Source organism: Sorex araneus, chromosome 1 (genome assembly GCF_027595985.1).
Source record: "Sorex araneus isolate mSorAra2 chromosome 1, mSorAra2.pri, whole genome shotgun sequence".
NCBI classification, from domain to species: Eukaryota; Metazoa; Chordata; class Mammalia; order Eulipotyphla; family Soricidae; genus Sorex; species Sorex araneus.
Genome location: NC_073302.1, coordinates 69,660,934 through 69,680,699, shown reverse-complemented (window position 1 = coordinate 69,680,699; position 19,766 = coordinate 69,660,934). Strand labels below are relative to the sequence as shown.

At 40.9% G+C, this 19,766-nt stretch overlaps 1 protein-coding gene across 2 annotated transcripts in view; it reads right to left on the bottom strand.

Moving 5' to 3' along the window:
* The window catches only part of PUM3 (pumilio RNA binding family member 3), a 45,984-nt gene extending 40,650 nt beyond the window's left edge, over positions 1-5,334 (bottom strand). The window contains exons 1-3 of one of the 2 annotated variants that reach the window (XM_004600129.2): positions 5,202-5,334; positions 2,874-2,962; positions 48-266 (exon numbers count right to left, since the gene is read on the bottom strand). In XM_004600129.2, coding sequence (XP_004600186.2) covers positions 48-266; positions 2,874-2,952 — 298 coding nt within the window. In that variant the 5' untranslated portion in view covers positions 2,953-2,962; positions 5,202-5,334. The other variant, XM_055122933.1, reaches the window with a different exon arrangement.
* Between the last annotated feature and the right edge of the window lie 14,432 nt (positions 5,335-19,766).

The following is a 19,766-nucleotide window of genomic DNA, read 5'->3' as shown; positions in this document are numbered from 1 at the left end:
GGAAGGGAAAGGCTTCCACAAAACTTGTTCAAGTGACCAGTACTTACCATTACTTGTACTGTCAGACTGGAATTTTCTCTTCCTGTTACTTTTATTTGCCTGTTGAAATTTATTCTTTGGTAATTTATCCCCTTGCTGCTTGTTCTTGAACTGTTTCACACCCTTTTTCCCAGGTTTTGTGGCACTTTTCTCAAAGTTCTTAGATGTGATTTTAGATTTGCCATCCTTAACAACTTTTCTTGGGGGCATCTTTGAAGAACTAGAATCTAGTAACAATAACAAGTAATTATTAATTTAATGATCATGGACAAAGTAAAATAAAATACTTTCATTTCCTGAGTAGTATTTGCTACAGAATATTATACACTCGTGAAACACTTTACTTTTCAAAGCTGAGACACACTTAAAACTACCTCTGCTTGGGGACGGAGCAATAGCACAGCAGGAAGGGCATTTGCATGGCACAAGGCTGACCCGGGTTTGATTCCCAGCATCCCATTTGGCCCCCCCAAGCACCACCAGGAGTAATTTCTGAGTGCATGAGCCAGGAGTAACCCTTGTGCACTACCAGGTGTGACCCATAAAAAAAAGCAAAAAAAACAAAACAAAAAAACAACAACAACAACAAAAAAGACCCAAAAAACCCAAAAAGATACCCCTGCTTAAAAAATTATGGGAGTACTACAACTAGGGCACATGCCAACAAGTGTTAAACCTGGGTTCCTAGGCCTCCTCAGTGATCCTAGGGCCAGATATGGACACACTTGTATGCGTGCCCAGGCACATTATGGAAAACTTATAAAGCAGAGAAATGTGTAATAAAAAAATTGAGAGACTGACATTATAGATAGAGCAGGTCCATAAACTGGTGCCCCAGTACAAATGCAGAAAGAGTGAAAACCACTAGTCTACCACCTAGGTATAACTGCTGGCCCACCAATATAAGACAGAGGCCAGCCCTTGGGTATAACAATGTTGTATTTCTGTAGTAAACATATACTAGGGATGAGACAGATTTGTATTTTATTTTAGTAACTATGTCTTTAAACATTTTTAATATTTCAAAAGCATAATAGCAATCTGAGAAGAAATGGAGATGAAATAAAAATTGTATTGTCATTTAAAGGTGTTCACTATCACTATCATCCCGTTGCTCATCAATTTGTTCGAGCAGGCACCAGTAACGTCTCTCATTGAGAAACATATTGTTACTGTTTTTGGCATATCCAATACGCACGGGTAGCTTGCCAGACTCTGCCGCACAGGCTCGATACTCTCGGTAGCTTGCTGGGCTCTCCAAGAGGGGTGGAGGAATCGAACTCAGGTCAGCCACGTGAAAGGCGAACGCCCAACTGCTGTGCTATCACTCCAGCCACATTAACACATTAAAGGTGTTAATGTTCAAAAATTCCTCGTTTAAAAAATTGCTTCTAAGGGGCTGGAGTGATAGCACTGCGGGTAGGGTTTGCCCTGCACGCGGCCAACCCGGGTTCGAGTCCCAGCATCCCATATGGTCCCCCGAGCACTGCCAGGAGTAATTTCTGAGTGCAAAGCCCAGAGTAATCCCAGTGCATTGCCAGGTGTGACCCAAAAAGCAAAAAGCAAAAAAAAAAAAAAAATTGTAAAATTGTTTCTAAGTCTACAGTAGATACTTAATAAAAATCACTGACTATCAATTGTTGGCTAAAAAATAAGACAGAAGTTGTAATAGCTCTTCCCTAATACTGCTATCAAAAATAGATGTGTGGATATATATATCAGTAACAAGTCTCACATTAGAGACATTACTGATGCCTGCTCGAGCAAACTGATGAACAACGGGATGACAGTGATAGAGTGATAGTGATATATATAGATAGATAGATAGATAGATAGATAGATACATACATACATACATACATACATACATACTGCTTCGGAAACATTTAGAGCCTGGCACCGGCACAGCAGAGCCTGGCAAGATACCCGTAGCGTATTTGATATGCCAAAACAGTAACAAGTCTCACAATTGAGACGTTACTGGTGCCCGCTCGAGCAAATCGATGAACAACGGAAGGACAGTGCTACAGTGCTACAGAAAACATTTAGCCATTTATACAGTCACTAACTTTCCTCTTTTGCAATACTGACACCTGATGGAATAACAGAGACATCACAATTCTGAAGATAAAAGTATCTGGTTTATTATCAATTATTTTCAAGCAGTATCAAGTTTATTTCAATCAGCCATAAATTATAAATTTTATTTAAATACAATATATTATGGTAACTAAGGAACAAAACAAGACAACTGCATTGTTGTTTGAGACAGCAATGTAGCTTTTCCAATTATTCTGGAATTTCTAAACTATCTACATTTCAAGAAATAACCACATAAATACTCAATTATAGCTTCTTCTCTTTTACTATTTTTTTTTGATTTGGGAAAGATTTTTATTTAATTTTATACATAGCTTTCAAAGTTAAAATTTTAATAATGCATATGCTGGTTTAAATAGAACATTATATTGTATAGTTGATTTTAAAAATACCTAATTTATTGCTGATGTTTCATAACTATTTTCTTCTGAGAATATGATAATTAATTTGAATTTCAGTAGAATCTTACAAAGCAGGCATTTTGCAAAATCTTCTAGCTGTATAGAATAATATGACAAATATCTAATAACAGGTTCTATGTTTTGAACCTAAAATTTAAACAGGCAAAATTTACTTTATAAACTATAATGCTCTTTTACTATTTTAATTCTAATCCTTGATCAAGAATATAAATTGGAATCTGTAATACATTTGTTATCCCACCAAATAAATCTTCCATTACAAGAATCACACCAATCACATGAGAAGTTTAGGTTTTGGTACAGCTAGCTTACCATTTTTCTTTGGAAATCCTTTTTCTTGTGATTTCTTTGAACCTTTTCCTGAGAATTTCTTTTTCCCTTTGACTTCCATTGTATCAATGCTGGGAAAACAAACCAACCAAAAAATAATAATAATAACAAAAATAATCAAATTGTTTCTTATCCAGCAAAAGTCACTGTCATTACTGCATCTGGTCCAGATTTAGAGATGAAGTTATTATCACCTGAGTATACCATGGGCACTTAACAAAATTCTAGGATCTAGAATCACTGTTAGGATTTTAAAACAGAAAATAAACCAAATTTCAATTAAAAAAAAAAACCCTATGGGCTGGAGTGATAGCACAGCGGGTAGGGCGTTTGCCTTGCACGCAGTGGACCCGAGTTCGATTCCCAGCATCCCATATGGTCCCCCAGCACCGACAGGAGTAATTCCTGAGTGCATGAGCCAGGAGTAACCCCTGTGCATTGCTGGCTTTGACCCAAAAAGAAAAAAAAAACAAAACCCTAAGCAAACATATAACTGGCTAGTGTGTGATGTATTTAGAGGCATTACTTTAGCAATATAGCGCAGTATTTACATTAAATATGACACAAGTGTCAATGCTTAAATATTTTGTAACCTGGGGAGCCTTTTGATAAGAAATTGACAATACTGCCAACTATTTTCTTTATTTGGGGCGAGGAGGCAAGGGACACTCAGCAGTTCTCGGGGTTTGATGATACTGGTGATATTCAGGGAAACATGACATGCCCGGGATTGAACCGAGGTCTCCCCATGCAGTGCACCTCTCCAGTCCTTGGTCTCTACTCTGAACAAGCAACAGGTTGAAAGAAAACAGAATTATCAAAAATTACGGGTGAATGTTTAAAACCTGAAACTTCCCTTGGTAACTTTTAAATCTAAAGTCATTTAAAAGACAATGGAGGGCCAGAGTGATAGTACGGAGGGATAGGTGTTTAACTTGCACCCGGCTGACCACGGTTCAATCCCCACCTGAGTGCAGATCTAGGAGTCACCTCTGAATATCGCTGGGTGTGACCCAAAAAGCAAAAAAAAAAACACAAGACAATGGAGCTCACACAACAGACAACTTTCAAACTTCCCCGATTATGTTAGAGGGGACCCAGTTAATTGTCAGTGACGCCAAAAAGATTACATCGAAATATTCTTCCATTTAAAGGAATCTCCCTAACAGGTTACTTCTGGGTACAGAAACCCCACGTTGCCTTTCTATCCATTTATCATTTTCATAAATATTCTATCACATTGCTTTATTATTTGGGTTTCCTAAAACTGTTATCTTGGTGCTCAATTGGCTTGGCTTTGGGCAGTGCCGCGACTTTATCTATGCTAAGAATTCCCAATGTCTCTCTCCACTAGAAAATACTTCTTGGTCACCAAGACCTGTGAGTCTGCCCGAAGACACCTCAGTTGTTAACCTTAATAAGTTTCCCCCACGTACTAGTCCAAAATAAAACCCTTCATATATTCCAACATCATACCCCAATCAATATCCTCCTCTATCCCTCCTTCCCTGTCTCAGTCAAAGGCACATCATCTATTCCTGTGCTCAAAGAAGAAACCCAAGATTTGCCTTCGATGTTGTCCTCTCCTTGACTGCTACTGACTCATCTAGTCCTCTTCCTCTCCTTTTAAAACTCCCTCTAACTCCTCTTTCCCCAGTCATCACTCTAACCCAATCATCAGTCTCCAGTTACTAATTCATGAAGTCCAAATGTAATTTAAACGATTGCTTTCTCTTTACAGAGAACTAGACCTACCTCTAGAGCTCTACGGAACCTCTTCCTCCACCACTACCCTCCTAACTGGACCGGACAGCCTTGGACTCCCAGCTTACTACACTCGTCTCTCTCTAGCTTCCACCCCAGGACTTAGCCAAGTTACTGTCCAGCTTAAAGCAGCCTCCCTGGGCTCCCCGGGGCGGGGCCGGGAGAACATTCGCGCTTAGGGTTCGGCTTTACGATCACTTCCTCCGACCCTCCCATCAGCCTTCTCGGCACTCTGGCTTGCGCAGCGCTGAGAATGTACACGGGGGTCGTCAGGCTGCGGGGGGCATTTCGTCGGACACGCCGCAGGGAGCCCAGGCGACTTAGGAGGGATCAACCCGGAGTCCCTGACCCCGTGGAAGTCTGGACAGGTGCTAAACCCGCCCTCGCCGCCGAGGTCCCGGCAACCCCCCCAACTCAGAAGCAGCCACAGAAGCCCGCCCGGCTGTGGACAAGTCCGGACACCTCAACCCTCTCAGACCGTCCCTCTCTCGGCCAGGGCAGGTGCGAATTCCTCCCCGGAACACAGGCTACAGCCTCCCCGCTCACCTGACACGTGGGACCCACACACGCGCCGAGGGTCGCACCGGGCCGCCGCTTCCGCTTCCTTGTTTTGCCCCGCCCCCAGGGCCGGCTTTTTCTACCACCTAGCGCCTCCCCTCCCCAATGCAGCGGATCTTTGGGTTCTCGAGGCGGGAACTAGTAGGGGGAAAAAAAAAAAACACCCCACAGAATCGGGCATTTCAATTGGTGGGCGTCTGTTATTCCTCATCGGGTAGCGCGAGAGTTTGCGTACCGAGTTGATTTGTCCCTTGAAAGGATCCGTCGGAGGGGGGGAGGATGTACGCGGCGCCTGAAAATGACGTCATTAACCCTGTCGCGTCTGAGCCCGGAGAAGACTTTAGTTTCTCGGGATTGCTGTGTGCTCGCCGGTAGAGGTCCGAGCGGCGCGCCTCGTCGGCGGGTGTACGTCGTGTGTTGGAGATCGTAAACTCGCTAACGTGGGCGAAGGGGTGTCTCGGGAGTCGGTTTGGATTGTGCCACCCGTTTCTCGTTTGCTAGCTCTATGGCTTTGTGCAGGTAGTAAATTTCTTCAAACCTTAGTTACCTGACGAAAAAGAAGTAGCTAGATGATCCGTAAAGGGTGCTGGGCGCAGTGAATGATCCTTGCAAGCGCTTAGCAAAGGCGCCCCATTTCATAGTCTGCCCCTCTCAGTAAGCCATTTTCTACAAGATGAGTCCAGAGTGAAGATGTCACCTCCTTTTTTTATAGATGAGAACACTGATTGTACACGTGTAGTGAGGGAACAAGAAATATATTCCCTAGTAGTTCTGGATTCTGGAAGCCCCGAATCAAGCTCTTGACAGGTGGTTTCAAGTCTCTAGTGGAGAGCCCTTCACCCCTTCAGATTTCTGGTGATTCAGTCCCTTACTGGCTTGTGGTTGCATGAGCCCATCTCTGCTTTGGCCTTTTTGTGACATTCTTCTTGTGATCTGTATTTTAAAGGCACCTGTTACTAGCTTTCGGGGTCACTATCCAGAATGATCATATTAACCTGGAGAGGCTAATAACTTACTTGTATAATATCTTAACTTGTAGATGTATCTTAATTACATCTACAAATCCCACCTCCCTCTCCTCCCTCCCCTCTACCTCCCACTCACTCCCCCCCACCCCAAGAGAAAAGGGAACTGTCACAGGCTCTGGAGGTTAGAACTTGGATGTATCTTTTGCAGAGCAACTGTGCAACCATTGATCTGGAAAGTTCTTAATTGGGATTTGATGTATCTAATTTAAAGACATACTAGATTACAACTAGTTGTCTCCTGCCCATTTAGGCATTAGGGTTGAGGCTGGCAATTCTCTACTAATTTTAGCCTACCAGTTTTCAATCTTTTCATCCCCTCTGACATGCATTGGATTGCTAGTTGAAAACCACTGCCCTAGACTAGAGGTTCTCAGACTTCTTTTTGAATAATCACTTGGAGAGCTTTTCAAATTCCTAATGTTGTCCAGATATTCCTAATAACATGACTGAGGGCCAGACCACAACTATGATAATGACATTCCAATCATCTCAGAGTAGGACCCAGGTTTTAGTGGTTTAAAGCCTGTTTTGGTTATTGTAATGTGCAATCATCTCTTAGAACCACCACTCAGTCTAGATTATATGCTAATTAAGGTTGGGGTGTGGGTATTGTTACTTCCCAAGTACCAATCCCATGAATTAGTATACAGATTTTAATAAATGCTATTGTCTTCCTTCAGTCTCATATATATATACCAGTCTCACATATACAATATTTGTAGTCTCATGAATAATTTTAGTAGATCTAAGGAGAAAGTGGTAATGTATGCTAGCCTGATTGGGCAAAACGGACTAATATGACTATCCTCTGGACTTCTATGCTTAATCCATTCTCTAGTAATTGCTCTCAAGAAGAAACTATAGATATAACCAGAATTTTAGGAGGTCCTTGGTAGTGCATAAGGTTAAGTGGTTAGTGCTAGCCAAAAAATAAACAAAACAAACTTCACAATATCGTACCCTATCTAAAATCTTATCAGTATTTTTGAACTCCATAGGTAACAGCATCCCCATATCATTGCAAACTCGTTTATGTAATGTTTTAAACATATACAGGGCGGGGGTGGGGAGATCCCATACTATTCATTTGTCTTCACTGAGAGGCAAGTTTATTACATGCAAAAGTTCTACATTATTATTAAAATGTTCACTTATCAAGTCTATTGTTAAGGAGTATACTGGCTGCAGTTCTTTATTTGAATTGAATTGAAAATATCTTGCTGGGTGGCAAGAAGAACAACATAAGGAGTCTATTCTGTAATTTTAGTTTTGCTTTATTGGGTCACATCAAGCTTTGCTTAGGGCTTCTTACTGGCTTTGTGCTTAGGACATCTCCTGGTTATGTTTGCGGGACCATAGGTGATGGTGGATTCAAACTGGGGTCAGCCATATGCAAGGCAATTGCCTGTCTCATATTATGTTTCCAGCCCCTTACTCTATGATTTTGTAGTTGCCACACCCATGAATTGTTCAGATATCTAACAATCTAAATGTTGACCATTCCACATATTCCTAGAGAAAGAAGATGCTATTTATAAATTATAGGACATGCAATTTAATCAGAGCAACAAGACTTCCACACACCCAAGAGGTTAATAACAATATTACAGCCATGCAGTTAAGAGTGAACTAATCCTAAAATAATTTTTTAAAGATACAATAAAGGGCTGGGGAGATAGCTCAAAAGGTTGGAGTGCATGCATTCCGCATGCATTCCTGAAATCCTGAGTTTGAGGGGATTGCCCTGGGCATAGGACCACAGTTTTGAACCATCCTGCTCACACTCCCAGGCTGAATATTGCAAGGAGTGGTTATATTCCAAGCACATCTTGAAAGGTTCAAAAGAATAAAACATTTATTTATTTTAGTCCACACTCACAGTACTCAGGGCTCACTCCTGACTCTGCCCTCAGGAATCACTCCTGGCAGAGCTTGAGTACTGTATTGAATGATGGGAATTGAACCCCTGGTTGGCCTGATATAAAGCAATTGCCCTACCCTTAGTACTATAGCTTCAGCCACTTAATTAGTAATTAAAGAAGAGCACTGGCTCAGAATCCAGGGTCTTTATAACCTTAAAATTGCTTATCTCTTTGGGTCTGCTCTGCTTATGTAAAAGGGAGTAACAGCACATCTACATATTTTTAAAATCTGGGCCATATCAGCAATGCTCAGAGGCCACCAGGACTACAACTATTTAAGCTGTCTCACAAGCCCGGTGACTTATCTTTGGAGGTTGCTCTGTTGCTTAAAGATAAAGAGATATTCCAGTGGGTAAGGCACTGCTGACTTGAGTTCTATTGCTGGCTTCCCGACATGGTCTCCTGAACTCCGCTAGGATTAACTCCTGAGCACAGAACCAGGAGTAAGCCCTGAGCACAACTGGGTGTGGCCCAAACAGCAACCAAAAGTTTAAAAAGCAGTAATATATATCAAATTATTAGCCAATAGTGTTAACTGATTCATAACTTGAGAGAAGTGGGAAACCAAGGTGTATCTATTAGAAGTGTGCTTGGTTGAGGGGCAAGAGATAGAGTAAAGTGGTTGAAATACTGTCACTTGCCTTGCTTGTGGCTGGTACCAGTTTGATACCCTGCGCATGCACATGGCCCCCTGCCCAATGCCAGGAGTGATCCCTGAACACAGAGGCAGCAATAAGCCTAGGCACTGCTGCCAGTGCTTGGCCGCTACCCCTTCACAAAACAAACAACAAAAATAAAGTAACAAAGGAGTAAAAGATAAGATGCTCTTGGTTCTACATCCTGAGAGGCTCAGACAACGACTTAATTCTTTCAGTCTATGGGCCACCATCCTTGGCATGTTGACTTTTCTTTCTCAGGCTCTTTTGTTTTGTTTTGTTTTTTCTTTTGCATTTTTCAACCTCTTTAGATTCATTCCCCCCCCCCCCCGTGTGGTCTGCTTTCCACACCAAAGTTTGTGTGAGGTTAGTTTAATTCCCTTTTTTTTGGGGGGGTGTCATACCCGGCGATGCTCAGGGGTTACTCCCAGCTATGCACTCAGGAGTTATCCCTGGAGGTGCTTAGGGGACCATGTGGGATGCTAGACCCGCTGTACTATCGCTCCCGTACACACACCACACCACCCATTCACTTCTAAGTTAGATCACATAGGCTTGTCTATCTGACTGATTTATTTCACACTTACTTTATGATTGTAAGATGTATTTATCACTTTCAGGAATTATATCAGAGTTCAGAGCTAGGAAAATGGCTAAAAAAATAATGATATACTCCCCACCACCTACCAATTAGTGCTCTTTACTTTTATTCCAGAAGGAAAAGATTCGCCATGACTTCCCTTATTTCTCAGTGCCTAGACTGAGTCACAAGGCCATCCTAGAACTGGAAGACTCTCAGACATTTAGATTTTATTCTCTTTTCAGTTCTCTAGTAAAATTGAAGATTCACCTGGCAAATAGTTATTCATTTATCAATAGAGATTTAATTTAAATTAAATCAAACTGTTTTAAAAATAAATTAACCAGATTAAGCTATAGTTTAAAATAATTGTAGTTTCCAAGGTAATGGATATCAGTCGTGACTACACATCAGAATTACCTGTGGAATTTAACACATAGCGAGAGGGAAAAGGAAAGGGGGAGAGGGAGAGAGAAATTCTGAATTTGTTTGAAGTGGGCCTGGGAATCAAGAATTCGGAAAATCCCCCCAGATCAGAAAAATGTGCAGCTAAGATTAAGAACCACTTGTTTAAGGAATGTTTCAAGTTGTTGATTGATTTTCTAGTTAACTGAGGATTAAAGCCTATAATCTTTTGGTCTTTCCTTTTGCAGAATTAAAGTATCATATGTTGTATCCCTTGTAGCTTAAGACCTCCTGTAGTGATATAATATCACTATGTATTAAAAGTGGTTTAAATTTGTACTATACATTTTCAGATATGTTCTGGAAAATGTTTGCTCTCCCCTTCATTCCTTGTCATTTTGTGAAAGTTTTCTCCTTTTTATAAAAATAAAGTGTGTTAGGTATCAGCTCCCACACATCTCCCCTCCAAAATAAGTTCTTTAGAATTCTAATTAATGGATTTTTACTAATTGGTGCTGTTTCTCTATTTCTCAGATGCATAAGCAGAAATAAAGGGCACATTATTGATACAAAGCATAAGTGAGATTTTGGCAAAGATTGGGTTTTATTTTCAGGACCTATTAGAATCATAAATCCATGGAAACGGAGCAGTTGCCAACACATTTTTTAATTTAAAAAGAACTGTTTCTGAGTAGGATGGATTATGTTTTCCAATACCATAAATTTGCTAAAATGTGCACTAATGTAATCTAAATATTAATTGTGCATTCTTAATGTTCTGGTTGCTCTCCAGTAAACACAAAATGACCTTGTCCTAATTTACTTTCTTTGAAGGCATACTTAGGATCATAAAAAAATCTATGATCAAAATGGATGTTTGCTCTTATTGTAATATAAAGTACAACCTTTAATGAGAGATCATGTCAGTATTTTATGGAGAAAATATTAATTAATTGATATTCAGAGCCCATAAATTATCATTTATTCACAGAACACCTAGACTTGCTCTGGTTTTGTAAAATAAACTTTCACAAGCATCATATGCTAACTACAGGTTTTAGCTAGAATAAGAGAAGCATGACTTTGGTTTAAGATTTTGTTTAATTTTTTTAGGATTGAAAAAAGATATTTCCTTTATAAAGTATTACTGGATTTGACATGTGATTTTCTTGGTTTATGAGCAATAAAGTTTTACTAACCAAGGATGTTAATTTCTAATTATTCTTCATTTCACATATAAGAACTATAGAATAATTGAGTTAGAACTTATAATGATTATACATTTTAGCTCCACCTACCTCCCCAATATTCTTTCTCTTTTTTTCTTTTATGTTTTTGGCCACACTCAGCAGTGCTCAGGGCTCATTCTTGGCTCTGTGCTCAGGGATCACTCCTGGCAGTGGGAATCATATATGGTGCCAGGGGTTGATCCATGGTCCCCGGTATTATCTATACAATCCTGACTTTCTTTTAAAATAGGAAAGCTATAAAGGGGAGATTACGGGGCTGGAGAGATAGCACAGCAGGTAGGGCGTTTGCCTTGCATGTGGCCGACCCGGGTTCAAATCCCAGCATCCCATATGGTCCCCTGAGCACCGCCAGGCATAATTCCTGAGTGCAGAGCCAGGAGTGACCCCTGTGCATCACGAGGTGTGACCCAAAAAGCTAAAAAAAAATAAAGGGGAGATTCCAGGGACCAGTTATAATCTCTTTAGGACTACAATAGGCACTCATCATTTTTTATACTGTTCATTCAATTTTCATCTCACCCTCCATTATTAATCTATTGAATTTCTGGTTTTGTGCCTTAAAAACCTCACTTTCAATGAGTATGAGCCCCTTCATAATAAGGGTTCCCATTGACTCTCTGCTCGCCAAGCTAAACTCTGATTCTATGAGTACTCAGTATTTGACAATCCATTTCTATCTTACAATCGATGTGCCCAGAATGTCTTCCTGGTCCCATCTGGCTTATGAACTAATGAATTAATAAGTCCTTATATTTAAGCATTCCATCTCTATAAAGGTTAAGTAATAAGACAGGAGTTATCAAGTGGCAGATAATTGTCCATTATAGTCGTCCTGACCTACCTTCGAAATCCTGAGATCCTATGTTGTTTGGATTTACCATGAACTCTGAGATCCTGTTATTTGGATTTACCATGAACTCTGCATCATAACTTTTCTCCGCTGATAACTCACACCCCACAGTCTGCTGGATGTTATGGTCCAAGCAGGAACACCCGGTTTCACTAGAGGATAGATGTACTGTATAACATTTTCCTGATTCAGGTCCCACTAAGAGCCTTTCATTTACTCTGGTGTAAGGATAAGATGAAGATTTAATGAGCATTTTCTTCTTCCTCTATAATAAGGAATACAAGATGTCTTTACTTTGAAGGGAATGTGCTGACATGTTCCTGATCCTAATATATATATATATATATATATATATATATATGTATATATATGTATATATACATATATATATCTCCTTCTTTTTAGCCACTTTTAAGATTCCTGAAAGCTTTACTGAAGTAGGCTGTTGCCGAATCTTTGTTGAGTTTATCTTCTGTGTTATGAAAAACATGTTTCTTACCAAGGTCTCTAGTACACTATACATGCCTTTATTTTGTTGATGTAATGGATCAATGTGTTGTTCTGCAGGATGTCCAGATGGCCCAGATCTCTTTGGACTATATTAAGACAGAAGGTGGGCGAGCTAACATAGCCCTGGTGCAGAACTGTAAATGAGTATTGTTGTTCATTCCAAGGAATGTGAACTGATCCTATATTCCATCTATTTTTTCCATCGTATTTTGCCATCTGCTATGATAACTAAGGCATGTCACTTTCACTCTTCAGGCTTCAGAGCAATGTGTTTGCCCCATCCCCTGTGGTCCCTATCAGGATATTAAAATCCGTGTCCCAAGGACAGGATGCCAAGTCAATATTTCCCTACTTGTTCACTTTTATCTCCTAGCCCCGTGGTCAGGAGCCCTCATAATTCAACCCTGATGCTCCTCTGCTTCTGACATTATACGCTGGTCAATTCTGGAATGTCCTTTAGAAGATTATCTATTTTTTTCCTTATCAGGCCCAGCATGTCTCCAGCTGGATTATGTTGGGTTTCATTTTTGGCCTGGAAGTCAGGAGAGAAAGTGGGGATAACACTTTCTGCTGTTGTTGTTTGCATTTTTTTTCCCGGCCACACTCAGAGATGATCAGAGCTTATTCCTGGCTCTGCATTTAGGGACCACTCCTGGATGGCTTATGGGACCATATGGGTATTGGGGATTAAATCCAGGTCAGCCATGAGTAAGGAAGTTCCTCACCCTTCGTACTGTTGCTCTGGCCCCAGTGGGGGCAATTCTTGGGGGAAAAGGAACTGGAAATAATGCCCTGCTCTCTTGAGCAGCTTCTATAGTGGCGTCCTGCACAAGGGAATGAACTCCTTATAAGGACAGGGATTTTCTGCAGGCTCTGCACGTGGATGACAGTCAGTGGCACCACAGTCTTTGATAGATTAACCATGGCCCATCTCATCTTTCAAGGTCTCAGGTGCTTTTTTTTTTTTCTCCTTTCTCCACTCAAGTCACTGCTTAAGTCTGATAGACAATATTTTCTGAGCATGAAAACATTGTCTTTCAGGGTTGGAGAGAGAGTACAGCAGGTAAGGCACTGGCCTTGCATGTGGCATGTCTGAGCTCCATCCCCAGCAACACACACAATCCTCAGAGCATCACCAGCAGTAAGCATCTACCCACCACAATAAGAGAGAAGTGTGTGAAGGTGGTTGTATTTCATTCTGAAGCCATTGAAGCCTGTATAGAAGAGAATACAAGCAAGTATGTAAAAACCAAACAAATGTGTGCTGCTTTAGGTACATTGGTAGGCTAGAATATTTGAGGTTGTGTGGCCTCAAATGCATTGCTCTCTTCTGGGAGCTTTATTTTATAGTCTCTGGATCTTGGCTGTTGATGAGATTACATGGGGCCGGGACAGTTTGTGGGTGTGACTGCCAATCTACTGGAAAACTGGGGAGCTGAGTGGAGGAGGCCCAGTCCTGATCCAAGCAGTAAAAAGCCAATTCTTATAGCAAATTCATACCTGCAGTAGGATTAACTCAGATATAACCTTTGGTTTTTACGTTTATTCTTTTACAAAATTCTTTTAAATTGAGAGTTTGTGGTTTACAATACTATTAATAATGATTTTTCATGCACATAATTTCAGTACCACACCAATAATCAGTGTACTCCTCCCTGTCCCAAAGACCCCCAAGACCCCTCCTTCCCTACCCTCCATTTGTGTATTGTTCACTTGCTGTGTATCTTTAAGTCCCAATTATGAGAAAGAATATTCTGTACCTTTCCTTTTCCTTCTCACTGACTCATCATGGTATCTTCTAGTTCCATGTTCTTTCAAATTGCATGATTTTATTCTTTCTTAGAGCTGCATAGTATCCAATTGTGGATATATAGCAAAAGTTCTTTTTACTCTTTTGAAGTTTTGTGTTGGGTCATATGGTTTAGAAATTCACACTGAAGAGCAATGTATGATATTTGTCAAATCTCAACTTGGAACCTCATGCTACATGGAACTTCTCCCAGACCTGTCCATCTGTGTAAGGCCCTGCATTCTGACACCTCAGTGACACAACATGAATCGATTTGACCTCTTCTTCTAAATTCTTCTATTACTTCCATCAGAAGTTTGCATGTGAACAAGAATGAATACATGTACTCAGTGGATGCAGACTTTTGAATGACACATACCTGAAAGAAATCTTTGAGAGCAGAGAACAAGGTCAAGTGAGCAAAAGAAACAAAAATGAGGATGAGAAGGCTCAAGGGAATGTGAAACAAATGGGAAAAGCAGAAATGCAGAGGAAGAAGTGAGAATTATGGGCACTTCTGACTTTTTTGCCATAGCAAATGACTGCAGATTTATGGATATTCAGTGTTTGTACCCCATGTATGAGAGGATCCACAAAATCATCATTGAGGTTTTTAATGTGATAAATTAGATGTTTGCAAATAGAGGCGAATCAGCTAATTTCCTTTGTAATCATTAACTTAACTTATTCTGACAAGTACATACCTAAATCACATTTAAAATAATATATAAATTTAGAGGGAATGTTGTTACTTTCACATTTCAAAATTCTTCATACATATGGAATGCCAAAAATTGAACTCAGGTTGGCCACGTGAAAAGCAAATGCTCTATGTGCTGTACTATAGCTCCAGGTCCAAAAATTCTTCATATTTTTATGGAAAATTTTTAAATTGAAGTATTCCTGTCATAAGTCAAGGCCCTTCTGGGGTCATCCAACAGATATTTCACAAAGGACTTATACGATTAAAATTCATAACTCAAATACTGACTGCATTATTTTTCTTTGCTTCTTTATCATTTGTCAACTAGATTTGTGAGCCCTCTATAGCATTAAAAATTTACTCTCAGGGATCAGCTGTGTGCAAAGCAAGCGTCTTGCCCTTACCCACTGTACTATCTCTCCAGTCCCAGGCCTGATTAGTTTTAGCTTAGGCTGGTCCAGCTTTACTGAGAGGTTAGGCATGGGACAAACTCCAACTTAATCACTTACCTCCCAGCAGAAATTTCAGCTTCCACTCAGTTCTAGACAAGCCTAGTTGGTCCAGTCTCTAGAGGAACTATGCCCGAGAGAATTCCAGTCTCATCTGTCCACAGCACTGTGTCTCAGCTGAGCCTTCTGTCCCTCGTCTCCTACAGGCCACTAGGCAGTGCCTGTAGTCATGTTTTTATACTTACCACTAAGGACAGATTAGTGTGAGTTCTCAGAGAAATAAAAATCAAAAGGACCTGTATCTAAGTCTATATATCTAGTCTGTTTTTATATCTACATATCTCTCATATCTATCTGTATGTCTGTATATCAACTATATCTATGTCTATATCCGGATTGATTTTAAGTAATTGGCTATGCAGCAATGGAGGCTGGCAAGTCCAAAATCTGCTGTTCAAATTAAAAAGGTGATTACTCTGGGGACTAGGGAAGAGCTGATGTTGAAATAAAGCCCTAATGTCATACACATGCAGTCAGAATTCCTATTTATCTCAGGAAGCTGGGTCTTTTGTTCTAGTCAGGGTTTTTATGTTTTGTTTGTTTTTCTTTGTTTTTTGATTGCACCCAGGAATGCTCAAGGGTTACTTCTAGCTCTGTACTCAGGAATTATTGCTGGTGGGATTCTGGGCACCACTTGAGATTAATCAATCCTGGGTTAGCAAGTGCCCTATCCACCTAACTCCCGTCTCCTATTCAGAAAGGGTTTTGATGGACTAAGTGCGGCCCACTCTTCCTATGGAAGGAAATATACTCATATTTAATTGACTTAAGTAGTAGCTCACCTAATACCAACCTGACACAAACATCCAGAATAACGTTTGAAAACATCTCTGGGCACGGGGTCAATAAAAAAAATTAACCTTGGGCCTGGAGGACAAGCTAGAGGAGGGAGAAGATAGTGCTCACTACTGGCCTCTGGTGGGCAGAGGGGGAAATGTTGCCACAGTACCACAATGTCTGAAACAGCCCCTCACATACTAAAGGCTTTTCTAGTCCCAACTATCAATAGGTTGAGAAATGTTGATGTGCAGTCCCCAGGAACAGGCTTGGTGATGTGACTAACATCATAAGCTGGAGCAAGTGGAGCTTTTTATATATGACCACTAGCTTCATTGTGAAAGAAACTGATCGGTCAAATTCTCTTAATGAAGCTACTTCTTTCCTTCTCATTCTAATTTGACTCTCAGGGAAAGAGGATTATTACACTGAGACAACAAGTCTGCTATTTAGGGATTTCTGAATAAATATGCATTTAATTTCTTCACACCAATTCAGTTCATCTTTTTAGCTGAAGATAGAATCTCATGGTGGGAGACAGGTACCACTCTTGAGTTTGGTGTTCAGGAACTCGCACAATAAACCGTGATGATGTTTAGAATGGTCAGTGCACGTCAGTGTTTTATTGTGTGAAACCCTGAACACCAAACTGAAGTGTGTGGCAGAGTACTGCCACCAGATGGCACCATTTCCCCTGAAACGCCTGACTAAACTGACAGGACCAATTACTCCCTACTATTTATAACTAATGATAGAGGAATGTCATAATTATCATTAATCCCCCCTAAAGACCAGTGCACAGAGTCCTAGTGCCAACAGGTGAATGTGGTCCTGTATGTTCTTGGTCAATTTTTCAGGCTCCCCTGACAAGCAATGACTTGAAGTACTATGGACTTCTCAATTGAGTGCTCAAATGGATATATACACAGCTATCTCAGTCCTTTTTTTGGCAGCTTGGTGAGGCATCTCAACTCTTTCTCAACATGCTTTTAGATGTGTAAAATAGTATGTATAGGACTATCAAGGAAATCAATGATATCAAATGAGAGTTATCAGACAATTTTTTAAAATGTGTAATATAGTATATCAGATAGCACAGTGGATAGGGCATTTGCCTTGCACACGGCTGACCCCAGGCTCGATTCCTCTGTCCCTCTCGGAGAGCCCGACAAGCTACAGAGAGTATCCCGCCCGCATGGCAGAGCCTGGCAAGCTACCCATGGCATATTCGATATGCCAAAAACACTTAACAAGTCTCACAATGGAGACATTACTGGTGCCCGATTTAGCAAATCAATGAACAACGGGACTACAGTGCGACAGTGCTACAGTAATATAATGATGCATGTGTTTCTTTATCAATGAAATAAACCAATATCCAGGGGCAGGTCTCCTACCCACTACAACTTTGAGATAATGAGCAAAATGGTATTTTGAGATACCTGCAACATCTTTACTGTGGCGTTTTAAACTTGGAATCATACTTGAGGAAACAGCTTGAGTTTTAGAAGCTAAGGAAATAAATATTTAATCTTCTCTCTCTTTTTTTTCAAAACAACTCTAGTTCATGAACTCTTGAATTCTTAGGGTCTACTGAAGATGGGAAGATCCTTGGTTTGTAATCCTTGGTTCAATTCTTCTTTAGTGAAGTGGTTGCACATTTTGCCAACTGAAGCTAAATAAGAAAAAGATTATTACAAAGATCTAATATGCCCTTTCCTCTCCCCCACCTCCCTGCTGACACCCTTCTTTTCTCCCCATCTTACTTGCCATTTCCCCAGAAACACAGATTTTTAAAATTTAAACCCAGGGGTGAACCAGCACCACAGCAGATGATTCAGGGCAGATCAACAAAGCACGGAAGCAAGAGGAAGATGTCAGAAAGCAGACAGTCCACCAAGACCTAAGCTACCTGCAGCGTTCAGACAGCCCCAGACAGACTTCCCCAGAAACCCTCCTGTCTCTTTGTGCACCTTACATTTGAGATGCTCCAGGAGTTATCACATAAACAGGTGTTTTTTTGAGGAAGGTGGCAGGGAAGAGACCTTCACTATCACTGACGGCTTGTGTGAACTGGGACTCAAATACTGCTACTGCTGGATATTTCTGTAAAGGAGATGTAAAATGCAATCCCAAAGAATATTTAATTAGTATTAGCATTCCTTGAGTCTGCTGTTGTGAATTGGTAAAAGCTTCTCTTCTGGAGTTCTCTTCCTTTTGGCTACTGAAACCAAAGCCACTTTCTGTTCTCTTTGTCCTCCTTTATTTCTTTACCCAAAGTCAAGTTCAGTCCCCAAATCCTACACAATCATTTGTTCTTTGCTTTTGAGTTCCTTTCTTTTCTCTCAGAAGTAGAGGGGATGCCTAATTGTTTAAAACCAACCAAGTTCAGTCATTAGAATATCAAGAAATATGACAGAATCTCTATGTCATCATTCCACCAAAAATATTGCTTTTACTCCCTCCCATTCTCCATCCATATCTTACTTCTTTATTTTCTTCATATTTCTTGTCCTTTAGGGGTGGGAATTGAGCCACACCTGGCTGTGCTCAGAGGACCACTCCTGGTGATGCTGGCAGGATCATATCTGGTGCTGGAGATTGGACTGGATGGGCTGCAGGAAAGGCTGGTATCTTCCATCTCCTGAAACATCTCTGGCCCTGTAGCTCTTTGCCTGAACTTATTTGTGTGCTTACTTTTATCTGTTTTCCACATTCAAGCGTAAGCTTCATGAATGCAGGGACTTGTCTTATTCTCTTCAACCTCCTTATTGCCTAGAACATGATTGTGTGTAGAGTCGATGCTTAAATAATGATTATCAAAAGAATGAATCAGACTGGAGTGCGATGGAATTCACTGGGAGCCTCAAATGGGTGGTCTCCATGGAGTGGGCCAATCAGCTCTAAAGAAGATAACCTCTCTTTTTCTTCTTTTTATTGGCAGTAAGCCAGCAGGGTGAAAGACAGCAGCCTCCTGCCCTCCAAGTGGCCATCTTGGCTGTACATTCATCATCATCATCATCATCATCATCATCATCATCATCGTCATCATCATCATCATCATTGTCATCATTATCATCATCATCCCGTTGACTGTCAAATTTCTTGAGCAGTCTCAGTAACGTCTCCAGTCGTTCTAGCCCTGAGATTTTAACAGCCTCTTTCTACTTGTCCTTCCCAACAATGCCACATTGGAGGCTCTTTCAGGGTCAGGGGAATGAGACCCAGCTTGTTATCGGTTTTGGCATATTAATACACCATGGGGAGTTTGCAAGGCTCTCCCATGTGGTCAGGAAACAGTTTGCCAGGTTCTCACAGGAGGAGAAGTAGGCTATAAGATATCACTTGTCCGCTTTGCTTCTGAGAGCTTACTTTTAAGTCTCTGGATGCTGGCCATTGATGGGATTACACGGGCTCTGGGGGCAGTCCCTGGGCATGACCACCTAGCTGCTGGGAAATGGGAAATCTGGGCAGAGGAGCCCAGTCCCTATCCAAGCAAGCTTGGACATCTCAGCCCCAGGTCCCACACACCTGGGTTCCTCTGCTGGTACCTTCATGCGTGAGGCTTGTCCAA